At 54.3% G+C, this 12929-nt stretch overlaps 1 protein-coding gene across 1 annotated transcript in view; it reads left to right on the forward strand.

The window, feature by feature from the left end:
- The window catches only part of LOC106602109 (huntingtin), a 127026-nt gene that overhangs the window by 9276 nt on the left and 104821 nt on the right, over positions 1 to 12929 (forward strand). The window contains 4 exon segments of the mRNA XM_082978672.1: positions 5850 to 5970; positions 6448 to 6507; positions 6708 to 6787; positions 12571 to 12709. Coding sequence (XP_082834798.1) covers positions 5850 to 5970; positions 6448 to 6507; positions 6708 to 6787; positions 12571 to 12709 — 400 coding nt within the window.

Genomic DNA, 12929 nt, shown 5'->3' on the forward strand with positions numbered 1-12929 from the left:
GTGTGTGTGTGGGGGGGGGGTCAGAACGAAGTGTGTGTGGGGGGGAGGGGGGGTCAAAACGAGGTGTGTGTGTGTGTGAGGAGGGTTGTCAGAACGAAGTGTGTGTGTGTGTGTGTGTGTGTGTGGGAGGGGGGGGGGGGTCAGAACGAAGTGTGTGGGGGGGGGGTCAGAACGAGGTGTGTGTTTGTGGGGGGGGTCTGAATGAGGTGTGTGTGGGGGGGGTCTGAACGAGGTGTGTGTGTGGGGGGGGTCTGAACGAGGTGTGTGTGTGTGTGGGGGGGGTCTGAACGAGGTGTGTGTGTGGGGGGGTCAGAACGAGGTGTGTGTGTGTGGGGGGCGGGTCAGAACGAGGTGTGTGTGGGGGGGGTCAGAACGAGGTGTGTATGTGTGGGGGGGGGTCAGAACGAGGTGTGTGTGTGTGGGGGGGGGTCAGAACGAAGTGTGTGTGTGTGTGGGGGGGGGTCAGAACGAAGTGTGTGTGTGTGTGTGTGGGGGGGGGGTCAGAACAAAGTGTGTGTGTGGGGGGGTCAGAACGAGGTGTGTGTGTGGGGGGGTCTGAACGAGGTGTGTGTGTGGGGGGGGTCTGAACGAGGTGTGTGTGTGGGGGGGGTCAGAACGAGGTGTGTGTGTGTGTGGGGGGGGGGTCAGAACGAGGTGTGTGTGTGTGGGGGGGTCAGAACGAGGTGTGTGTGTGGGGGGGGGGGGTCAGAACGAGGTGTGTGTGTGTGTGAGGAGGGTTGTCAGAACGAAGTGTGTGTGTGTGTGTGTGTGTGAGGAGGGTTGTCAGAACGAAGTGTGTGTGTGTGTGTGTGTGTGGGGGGGGGTCAGAACGAAGTGTGTGGGGGGGGGGGTCAGAACGAGGTGTGTGTGTGGGGGGGTCAGAACGAGGTGTGTGTGTGTGGGGGGGGTCAGAACGAGGTGTGTGTGTGGGGGGGGTCTGAACGAGGTGTGTGTGTGTGGGGGGTCTGAACGAGGTGTGTGTGTGTGTGGGGGGGGGGTCAGAACGAGGTGTGTGTGTGTGGGGGGGTCAGAACGAGGTGTGTGTGTGTGGGTTGGGGGGTCAGAACGAGGTGTGTGTGGGGGGGGGGTCAGAACGAGGTGTGTGTGGGGGGGGGTCAGAACGAGGTGTGTGTGGGGGGGGGTCAGAACGAGGTGTGTGTGTGTGGGGGGGATCAGAACGAGAATGTGTGTGTGTGGGGGGGTCAGAACGAGGTGTGTGTGTGTGTGGGGGGGGGTCAGAACGAGGTGTGTGTGTGGGGGGGGTCAGAACGAGGTGTGTGTGTGGGGGGGGTCAGAACGAGGTGTGTGTGTGTGGGGGGGGTCAGAACGAGGTGTGTGTGTGTGTGGGGGGGGTCAGAACGAGGTGTGTGTGTGTGTGTGGGGGGGGGTCAGAACGAGGTGTGTGTGTGTGTGGGGGGGGGGTCAGAACGAGGTGTGTGTGTGTGGGGGGGGGGTCAGAACGAGGTGTGTGTGTGTGGGGGGGGGTCAGAACGAGGTGTGTGTGTGTGGGGGGGTCAGAACGAGGTGTGTGTGTGTGTGGCGGGGGTCAGAACGAGGTGTGTGTGTGTGTGGGGGGGTCAGAACGAGGTGTGTGTGTGTGTGTGGGGGGGGTCAGAACGAGGTGTGTGTGTGTGTGTGGGGGGGGGTCAGAACGAGGTGTGTGTGTGTGTGTGGGGGGGGTCAGAACGAGTTGTGTGTGTGTGTGTGGGGGGGGTCAGAACGAGTTGTGTGTGTGTGTGTGGGGGGGGTCAGAACGAGGTGTGTGTGTGGGGGGGGTCAGAACGAGGTGTGTGTGTGGGGGGGGTCAGAACGAGGTGTGTGTGTGTGTGGGGGGGTTCAGAACGAGGTGTGTGTGTGTGTGGGGGGGGTCAGAACGAGGTGTGTGTGGGGGGGTTCAGAACGAGGTGTGTGTGTGGGGGGGGGGGGTTCAGAACGAGGTGTGTGTGTGTGTGTGGGGGGGTTCAGAACGAGGTGTGTGTGTGTGTGGGGGGGGGGTCAGAACGAGGTGTGTGTGTGGGGGCGTAGGAAACGAGGTGTGTGTGTGGGGGGGGGGGTCAGAACGAGGTGTGTGTGGGGGGGGTCAGAACGAGGTGTGTGTGTGTGGGGGGGGGGTCAGAACGAGGTGTGTGTGTGTGTGTGTGTGTGTGTGTGTGTGTGTGTGTGTGTGTGTGTGTGTGTGTGGGGGGGGGGGGGGGGGGGTCAGAACGAGGTGTGTGTGTGTGGGGGGGGGTCAGAACGAGGTGTGTGTGTGTGTGTGTGGGGGGGTCAGAATGAAGTGTGTGTGGGGGGGTCAGAACGAAGTGTGTGTGGGGGGGGTCAGAACGAAGTGTGTGTGGGGGGGGTCAGAACGAAGTGTGTGTGGGGGGAGGGGGGGTCAAAACGAGGTGTGTGTGTGTGTGTGGGGGGGGGGTCAGAACGAAGTGTGCGTGTGTGGGGGGGGGTCAGAACGAGGTGTGTGTGTGGGGGAGGTCAGAACGAGGTGTGTGTGTGGGGGGGGTCAGAACGAGGTGTGTGTGTGGGGGGGTCAGAATGAGGTGTGTTGGGGGGGGTCAGAACGAGGTGTGTGTGTGTGGGGGGGTCAGAACGAGGTGTGTGTGGGGGGGGTCAGAACAAGGTGTGTGTGTGGGGGGGGTCTGAACGAGGTGTGTGTGTGGGGGGGGTCTGAACGAGGTGTGTGTGTGGGGGGGTCAGAACGAGGTGTGTGTGTGTGGGGGGGTCAGAACGAGGTGTGTGTGTGTGTGGGGGGGTCAGAACGAGGTGTGTGTGTGTGTGGGGGGGTCAGAACGAGGTGTGTGTGTGTGGGGGGGGGGTCAGAACGAGGTGTGTGTGTGTGTAGGGCGGTCAGAACGAGGTGTGTGTGTGGGGGGGGTCAGAACGAGGTGTGTGTGTGTGGGGAGTCAGAACGAGGTGTGTGTGTGGGGGGTCAGAACGAGGTGTGTGTGTGGGGGGGGGTCAGAACGAGGTGTGTGTGTGGGGGGGGGTCAGAACGAGGTGTGTGTGTGTGGGGGGGGGTCAGAACGAGGTGTGTGTGTGTGGGGGGGGTCAGAACGAGGTGTGTGTGTGTGGGGGGGATCAGAACGAGGTGTGTGTGTGTGGGGGGGATCAGAACGAGGGGTGTGTGTGGGGGGGTCAGAACGAGGGGTGTGTGTGTGGGGGGGTCAGAACGAGGGGTGTGTGTGGGGGGGGGTCAGAACGAGGTGTGTGTGTGGGGGGGGGTCAGAACGAGGTGTGTGTGTGGGGGGGGGTCAGAACGAGGTGTGTGTGTGGGGGGGGTCAGAACGAGGTGTGTGTGTGTGGGGGGGTCAGAACGAGGGGTGTGTGTGTGGGGGGGTCAGAACGAGGGGTGTGTGTGGGGGGGGGTCAGAACGAGGTGTGTGTGTGGGGGAGGTCAGAACGAGGTGTGTGTGTGGGGGGGGTCAGAACGAGGTGTGTGTGTGGGGGGGTCAGAATGAGGTGTGTTGGGGGGGGTCAGAACGAGGTGTGTGTGTGTGGGGGGGTCAGAACGAGGTGTGTGTGGGGGGGGTCAGAACAAGGTGTGTGTGTGGGGGGGGTCTGAACGAGGTGTGTGTGTGGGGGGGGTCTGAACGAGGTGTGTGTGTGGGGGGGTCAGAACGAGGTGTGTGTGTGTGGGGGGGTCAGAACGAGGTGTGTGTGTGTGTGGGGGGGTCAGAACGAGGTGTGTGTGTGTGTGGGGGGGTCAGAACGAGGTGTGTGTGTGTGGGGGGGGGGTCAGAACGAGGTGTGTGTGTGTGTAGGGCGGTCAGAACGAGGTGTGTGTGTGGGGGGGGTCAGAACGAGGTGTGAGTGTGTGGGGAGTCAGAACGAGGTGTGTGTGTGGGGGGTCAGAACGAGGTGTGTGTGTGGGGGGGGGTCAGAACAAGGTGTGTGTGTGGGGGGGGGTCAGAACGAGGTGTGTGTGTGTGGGGGGGGGTCAGAACGAGGTGTGTGTGTGTGGGGGGGGTCAGAACGAGGTGTGTGTGTGTGGGGGGGATCAGAACGAGGTGTGTGTGTGTGGGGGGGATCAGAACGAGGGGTGTGTGTGGGGGGGTCAGAACGAGGGGTGTGTGTGTGGGGGGGTCAGAACGAGGGGTGTGTGTGGGGGGGGGTCAGAACGAGGTGTGTGTGTTTGGGGGGGGGTCAGAACGAGGTGTGTGTGTGGGGGGGGTCAGAACGAGGTGTGTGTGTGTGGGGGGGTCAGAACGAGGGGTGTGTGTGTGGGGGGGTCAGAACGAGGGGTGTGTGTGGGGGGGGGTCAGAACGAGGTGTGTGTGTGGGGGGGGTCAGAACGAGGTGTGTGTGGGGGGGGGGTCAGAACGAGGTGTGTGTGTGTGTGGGGGGGTCAGAACGAGGTGTGTGTGTGTGTGGGGGGGTCAGAACGAGGGGTGTGTGTGGGGGGGTCAGAACGAGGTGTGTGTGTGGGGGGGTCAGAACGAGGTGTGTGTGTGTGGGGGGGGTCAGAACGAGGTGTGTGTGTGTGGGGGGGGGTCAGAACGAGGTGTGTGTGTGTGGGGGGGGTCAGAACGAGGTGTGTGTGTGTGGGGGGGGTCAGAACGAGGTGTTTGTGTGGGGGGGGTCAGAACGAGGTGTGTGTGTGTGGGGGGGTCAGAACGAGGTGTGTGTGTGGGGGGGGGGTCAGAACGAGGTGTGTGTGTGGGGGGGGTCAGAACGAGGTGTGTGTGGGGGGGGGTCAGAACGAGGTGTGTGTGTGGGGGGGGTCAGAACGAGGTGTGTGTGTGGGGGGGTAGGAAACGAGGTGTGTGTGTGGGGGGTAGGAAACGAGGTGTGTATCGGGGGGTCAGAACGAGGTGTGTGTGTGGGGGGTCAGAATGAGGTGTGTTGGGGGGGTCAGAATGAGGTGTGTTGTGGGGGTCAGAATGAGGTGGGTGAGGGGGGGTCAGAACGAGGTGGGTGAGGGGGGAATATCAGAATGAGGGGGTGTGGGGGGTCAGAATGAGGTGGGTGGGGGGGAATATCAGAATGAGGGGGTGTGGGTGGGGGTCAGAATGAGGTGGGTGAGGGGGGGTCAGAATGAGGTGGGTGTGGAGGGGGAATATCAGAATGAGGTGGGTGAGGGGGGTCAGATTGAGGTGGGTGTGGAGGGGGTCAGAATGAGGGGTGTGGGGGGGGTCAGAATGAGGTGTGGGGGGGGTCAGAATGAGGTGGGTGTGGGGGGGTCAGAATGAGGTGGGTGTGGGGGGGGGTCAGAATGAGGTGGGGGGGGGTCAGAATGAGGTGGGGGGGGGTCAGAATGAGGTGGGTGGGGGGGGGTCAGAATGAGGTGGGTTTGGGGGGGAGTCAGAATGAGGTGGGTGTGGGTCAGAATGAGGTGGGTGGGAGGGGGTCAGAATAAGGTGTGGGGGGGGTCAGAATGAGGTAGGTGTGTGGGGGGGTCAGAATTGAGGGGTCAGAATGAGGTGGGTGTGGGGGGGGGTCAGAATGAGGTGGGTGTGGGGGGGGTCAGAATGAGGTGGGTGTGGGGGGGGTCAGAATGAGGTGGGTGGGCGGGGGGTCAGAATGAGGTGGGTGTGGGGGGGGGGCAGAATGAGGTGGGGTCAGAATGAGGTGGGGGGGGTCAGAATGAGGTGGGTGAGGGGGGGGTCAGAATGAGGTGGGTGTGGGGGGGGGTCAGAATGAGGTGGGTGAGGGGGGGGGTCAGAATGAGGTGGGTGTGGGGGGGGGTCAGAATGAGGTGGGTGTGGGGGGGGGTCAGAATGAGGTGGGTGAGGGGGGGGGTCAGAATGAGGTGGGTGTGGGGGGGGGTCAGAATGAGGTGGGTGTGGGGGGGGGGGTCAGAATGAGGTGGGTGTGTAATGACAGTTCCTCTCTTGTCTCTATGGCTGTGGGATTAGAACGTCTCCGGAGTTCCAGAAGCTTCTGGGCATCGCCATGGAGATGTTCTTGCTGTGCAGCGACGACAGAGAGTCAGACGTCAGGATGGTGGCAGACGAGTGCCTGAACAAAATCATCAAAGTGAGTGAGGACCCCATCTTCTGCTCTCCTCAGACCTTTATGTTATGGCTCTCTTGTTCTCTCTATCTAGTTCTCTTTCTCTCGCTCTCTCTCTCTCTCATTCTCTCTATCTAGTTCTCTCTCGTTCTCTCTCTCTCTTTCTCTCGTTCTCTCTCTCTCTCTCTCGTTCTCTCTATCTAGTTCTCTCTCGTTCTCTCTCTCTTTCTCTCGTTCTCTCTCTCTCATTCTCTCTATCTAGTTCTCTCTCGTTCTCTCTATCTAGTTCTCTCTATCTCGTTCGCTCTCTCATTTTCTCTCTCTCTCCTCCTCCCTATATCTCTCTTGCTGTATCTCATGGTATTTCTCAGCTCTTTCAGAAGACTCTTCCAGAGGTTCCCACTGAAACCCAAAGGCTGTGTATTGTGTTGTAAACGTTTGAGATTTTAGTTGTAGGTTTAGTTGTAATCAGTGTTTTGTCTCTCTGGCTCCCTCTATCAGGCGCTGATAGACTCCAACCTGCCCAGACTACAGCTGGAGCTCTACAAAGAGATTAAAAAGGTTTGTTATGGAGTCCTGCTCACTGATCCTCAATGGATTGATGGGGTAACTGATGATGATGATGATGAGTAAGATGAATATTATGACGAATGTTAATTGTGATTGACTGTAATGGTTATGGTTATGATGATGAGGGGAAATATCAGGATGTTTATGTTGATGATGATGACGATGAAGGTGTGTGTGTATCTCTCTGGTAGAACGGTGCCTCTCGGAGCCTGAGGGCTGCTCTCTGGAGGTTCGCTGAGCTAGCACACCTCATCAGACCACAGAAATGCAGGTAGGACACACACACACACACCTGAGTAGGTGCAGTACGCTGCACTTCATACTTTAAATGTATTTATAGAATGTGAAGTATGGATTTATACACTATGGTCTCAACGGCATTTAGACTGGATTAATACACTATGGTCTCAATGGCACTTAGACTGGATTAATACACTATGGTCTCAATGGCGCTTAGACTGTATTAATACACTATGGTCTCAACGGCATTTAGACTGGATTAATACACTATGGTCTCAATGGCATTTAGACTGGATTAATACACTATGGTCTCAATGGCGCTTAGACTGGATTAATACACTATGGTCTCAATGGAGTTTAGACTGGATTAATACACTATGGTCTCAACTGCATTGAGACTGGATTTATACACTATGGTCTCAACTGCATTGAGACTGGATTTATACACTATGGTCTCAATGGCACTTAGACTGGATTTATACACTATGGTCTCAACGGCAGTTTTGTCTGAAGTTGTCCCCTGACGTGCTATAACTATTAATGGCAACGGGATAAATTGTGTGTCGGTCCTGTGGGGTAATACTATGAGGTACTGGTCCTGTGGGGTAATACTATGAGGTACTGGGTCCTGTGGGGTAATACTATGAGGTGTCGGTCCTGTGGGGTAATACTATGAGGTACTGGTCCCGTGGGGTAATACTATGAGGTACTGGGTCCTGTGGGGTAATACTATGAGGTGTCGGTCCTGTGGGGTAATACTATGAGGTACTGGGTCCTGTGGGGTAATACTATGAGGTACTGGGTCCTGTGGGGTAATACTATGAGGTACTGGTCCTGTGGGGTAATACTATGAGGTGCTGGGTCCTGTGGGGTAATACTATGAGGTGTTGGTCCTGTGGGGTAATACTATGAGGTGTCGGTCCTGTGGGGTAATACTATGAGGTGTCGGTCCTGTGGGGTAATACTATGAGGTACTGGTCCTGTGGGTTAATACTATGAGGTACTGGTCCTGTGGGGTAATACTATGAGGTACTGGTCCTGTGGGGTAATACTATGAGGTGTTGGTCCTGTGGGGTAATACTATGAGGTACTGGTCCTGTGGGGTAATACTATGAGGTGTTGGTCCTGTGGGGTAATACTATGAGGTACTGGTCCTGTGGGGTAATACTATGAGGTACTGGTCCTGTGGGGTAATACTATGAGGTACTGGTCCTGTGGGGTAATACTATGAGGTACTGGTCCTGTGGGGTAATACTATGAGGTACTGGTCCTGTGGGGTAATACTATGAGGTACTGGTCCTGTGGGGTAATACTATGAGGTACTGGTCCTGTGGGGTAATACTATGAGGTACTGGTCCTGTGGGGTAATACTATGAGGTGTTGGTCCTGTGGGGTAATACTATGAGGTACTGGTCCTGTGGGGTAATACTATGAGGTACTGGTCCTGTGGGGTAATACTATGAGGTACTGGTCCTGTGGGGTAATACTATGAGGTGTTGGTCCTGTGGGGTAATACTATGAGGTACTGGTCCTGTGGGGTAATACTATGAGGTACTGGTCCTGTGGGGTAATACTATGAGGTGTTGGTCCTGTGGGGTAATACTATGAGGTACTGGTCCTGTGGGGTAATACTATGAGGTGTTGGTCCTGTGGGGTAATACTATGAGGTACTGGTCCTGTGGGGTAATACTATGAGGTACTGGTCCTGTGGGGTAATACTATGAGGTACTGGTCCTGTGGGGTAATAGTATGAGGTGTTGGTCCTGTGGGGTAATACTATGAGGTGTTGGTCCTGTGGGGTAATACTATGAGGTACTGGTCCTGTGGGGTAATACTATGAGGTGTTGGTCCTGTGGGGTAATACTATGAGGTACTGGTCCTGTGGGGTAATACTATGAGGTGTTGGTCCTGTGGGGTAATACTATGAGGTACTGGTCCTGTGGGGTAATACTATGAGGTGTTGGTCCTGTGGGGTAATACTATGAGGTACTGGTCCTGTGGGGTAATACTATGAGGTACTGGTCCTGTGGGGTAATACTATGAGGTGTTGGTCCTGTGGGGTAATACTATGAGGTGTTGGTCCTGTGGGGTAATACTATGAGGTACTGGTCCTGTGGGGTAATACTATGAGGTACTGGTCCTGTGGGGTAATACTATGAGGTACTGGTCCTGTGGGGTAATACTATGAGGTGTTGGTCCTGTGAGGTAATACTATGAGGTACTGGTCCTGTGGGGTAATACTATGAGGTACTGGTCCTGTGGGGTAATACTATGAGGTACTGGTCCTGTGGGGTAATACTATGAGGTACTGGTCCTGTGGGGTAATACTATGAGGTGTTGGTCCTGTGGGGTAATACTATGAGGTGTTGGTCCTGTGGGGTAATACTATGAGGTGTTGGTCCTGTGGGGTAATACTATGAGGTACTGGTCCTGTGGGGTAATACTATGAGGTACTGGTCCTGTGGGGTAATACTATGAGGTGTTGGTCCTGTGGGGTAATACTATGAGGTGTTGGTCCTGTGGGGTAATACTATGAGGTACTGGTCCTGTGGGGTAATACTATGAGGTGTTGGTCCTGTGGGGTAATACTATGAGGTACTGGTCCTGTGGGGTAATACTATGAGGTACTGGTCCTGTGGGGTAATACTATGAGGTACTGGTCCTGTGGGGTAATACTATGAGGTGTTGGTCCTGTGGGGTAATACTATGAGGTACTGGTCCTGTGGGGTAATACTATGAGGTACTGGTCCTGTGGGGTAATACTATGAGGTACTGGTCCTGTGGGGTAATACTATGAGGTGTTGGTCCTGTGGGGTAATACTATGAGGTACTGGTCCTGTGGGGTAATACTATGAGGTGTTGGTCCTGTGGGGTAATACTATGAGGTGTTGGTCCTGTGGGGTAATACTATGAGGTGTTGGTCCTGTGGGGTAATACTATGAGGTGTTGGTCCTGTGGGGTAATACTATGAGGTGTTGGTCCTGTGGGGTAATACTATGAGGTGTTGGTCCTGTGGGGTAATACTATGAGGTACTGGTCCTGTGGGGTAATACTATGAGGTGTTGGTCCTGTGGGGTAATACTATGAGGTGTTGGTCCTGTGGGGTAATACTATGAGGTGTTGGTCCTGTGGGGTAATACTATGAGGTGTTGGTCCTGTGGGGTAATACTATGAGGTGTTGGTCCTGTGGGGTAATACTATGAGGTACTGGTCCTGTGGGGTAATACTATGAGGTACTGGTCCTGTGGGGTAATACTATGAGGTACTGGTCCTGTGGGGTAATACTATGAGGTGTTGGTCCTGTGGGGTAATACTATGAGGTGTTGGTCCTGTGGGGTAATACTATGAGGTACTGGTCCTGTGGGGTAATACTATGAGGTGTTGGTCCTGTGGGGTAATACTATGAGGTACTGGTCCTGTGGGGTAATACTATGAGGTACTGGTCCTGTGGGGTAATACTATGAGGTGTTGGTCCTGTGGGGTAATACTATGAGGTGTTGGTCCTGTGGGGTAATACTATGAGGTGTTGGTCCTGTGGGGTAATACTATGAGGTACTGGTCCTGTGGGGTAATACTATGAGGTGTTGGTCCTGTGGGGTAATACTATGAGGTACTGGTCCTGTGGGGTAATACTATGAGGTGTTGGTCCTGTGGGGTAATACTATGAGGTGTTGGTCCTGTGGGGTAATACTATGAGGTGTTGGTCCTGTGGGGTAATACTATGAGGTACTGGTCCTGTGGGGTAATACTATGAGGTGTTGGTCCTGTGGGGTAATACTATGAGGTACTGGTCCTGTGGGGTAATACTATGAGGTACTGGTCCTGTGGGGTAATACTATGAGGTGTTGGTCCTGTGGGGTAATACTATGAGGTGTTGGTCCTGTGGGGTAATACTATGAGGTACTGGTCCTGTGGGGTAATACTATGAGGTGTTGGTCCTGTGGGGTAATACTATGAGGTGTTGGTCCTGTGGGGTAATACTATGAGGTGTTGGTCCTGTGGGGTAATACTATGAGGTACTGGTCCTGTGGGGTAATACTATGAGGTACTGGTCCTGTGGGGTAATACTATGAGTTACTGGTCCTGTGGGGTAATACTATGAGGTGTTGGTCCTGTGGGGTAATACTATGAGGTGTTGGTCCTGTGGGGTAATACTATGAGGTGTTGGTCCTGTGGGGTAATACTATGAGGTACTGGTCCTGTGGGGTAATACTATGAGGTACTGGTCCTGTGGGGTAATACTATGAGGTACTGGTCCTGTGGGGTAATACTATGAGCTACTGGTCCTGTGGGGTAATACTATGAGGTGTTGGTCCTGTGGGGTAATACTATGAGGTGTTGGTCCTGTGGGGTAATACTATGAGGTGTTGGTCCTGTGGGGTAATACTATGAGGTGTTGGTCCTGTGGGGTAATACTATGAGGTGTTGGTCCTGTGGGGTAATACTATGAGGTGTTGGTCCTGTGGGGTAATACTATGAGGTACTGGTCCTGTGGGGTAATACTATGAGGTACTGGTCCTGTGGGGTAATACTATGAGGTACTGGTCCTGTGGGGTAATACTATGAGGTACTGGTCCTGTGGGGTAATACTATGAGGTGTTGGTCCTGTGGGGTAATACTATGAGGTGTTGGTCCTGTGGGGTAATACTATGAGGTGTTGGTCCTGTGGGGTAATACTATGAGGTGTTGGTCCTGTGGGGTAATACTATGAGGTGTTGGTCCTGTGGGGTAATACTATGAGGTGTTGGTCCTGTGGGGTAATACTATGAGGTACTGGTCCTGTGGGGTAATACTATGAGGTACTGGTCCTGTGGGGTAATACTATGAGGTACTGGTCCTGTGGGGTAATACTATGAGGTACTGGTCCTGTGGGGTAATACTATGAGGTGTTGGTCCTGTGGGGTAATACTATGAGGTGTTGGTCCTGTGGGGTAATACTATGAGGTGTTGGTCCTGTGGGGTAATACTATGAGGTGTTGGTCCTGTGGGGTAATACTATGAGGTACTGGTCCTGTGGGGTAATACTATGAGGTACTGGTCCTGTGGGGTAATACTATGAGGTACTGGTCCTGTGGGGTAATACTATGAGGTACTGGTCCTGTGGGGTAATACTATGAGGTGTTGGTCCTGTGGGGTAATACTATGAGGTGTTGGTCCTGTGGGGTAATACTATGAGGTGTTGGTCCTGTGGGGTAATACTATGAGGTACTGGTCCTGTGGGGTAATACTATGAGGTGTTGGTCCTGTGGGGTAATACTATGAGGTACTGGTCCTGTGGGGTAATACTATGAGGTACTGGTCCTGTGGGGTAATACTATGAGGTGTTGGTCCTGTGGGGTAATACTATGAGGTACTGGTCCTGTGGGGTAATACTATGAGGTGTTGGTCCTGTGGGGTAATACTATGAGGTACTGGTCCTGTGGGGTAATACTATGAGGTGTCGGTCCTGTGGGGTAATACTATGAGGTACTGGTCCTGTGGGGTAATACTATGAGGTACTGGTCCTGTGGGGTAATACTATGAGGTGTTGGTCCTGTGGGGTAATACTATGAGGTACTGGTCCTGTGGGGTAATACTATGAGGTGTTGGTCCTGTGGGGTAATACTATGAGGTACTGGTCCTGTGGGGTAATACTATGAGGTACTGGTCCTGTGGGGTAATACTATGAGGTGTTGGTCCTGTGGGGTAATACTATGAGGTGTTGGTCCTGTGGGGTAATACTATGAGGTGAACTGGCTCAGGAACTGTTGTTATTTACCCAGTCTTCTGTGGACTGGATTGGTCTCTCACTTGTTCTCTCCCTCCTCCCTCCAGACCCTACCTGGTGAACCTCCTCCCCTGTCTGACCAGGATCACTAAGAGACAGGAGGAGACTGTTCAGGAGACCCTGGCTGCTGCTGTTCCTAAGATCATGTCTGCTCTGGGACACTTCGCTAACGACGGAGAGGTCAAGGTCACACACACACACACACACACACACACACACACACACACACACACACACACACTCTCCTGTGTTTAGAACTCAAAGACCCCCATAACAACCTCCATTAAAGTGTTCTGTTAAAAGCCTTGAGTTCCAGAGAATAATGGAAGTATTGATATCCTCTTTCTGTATGGGTTGTAGAGTTAAGCTGTAAGGCACCAGGGGTAATATACTCCGGCTAAGGGCT

This window comes from Salmo salar, chromosome 08, assembly GCF_965601325.2.
Source record: "Salmo salar chromosome 08, fSalSal1, whole genome shotgun sequence".
In the NCBI taxonomy this organism is placed as follows: domain Eukaryota; kingdom Metazoa; phylum Chordata; class Actinopteri; order Salmoniformes; family Salmonidae; genus Salmo; species Salmo salar.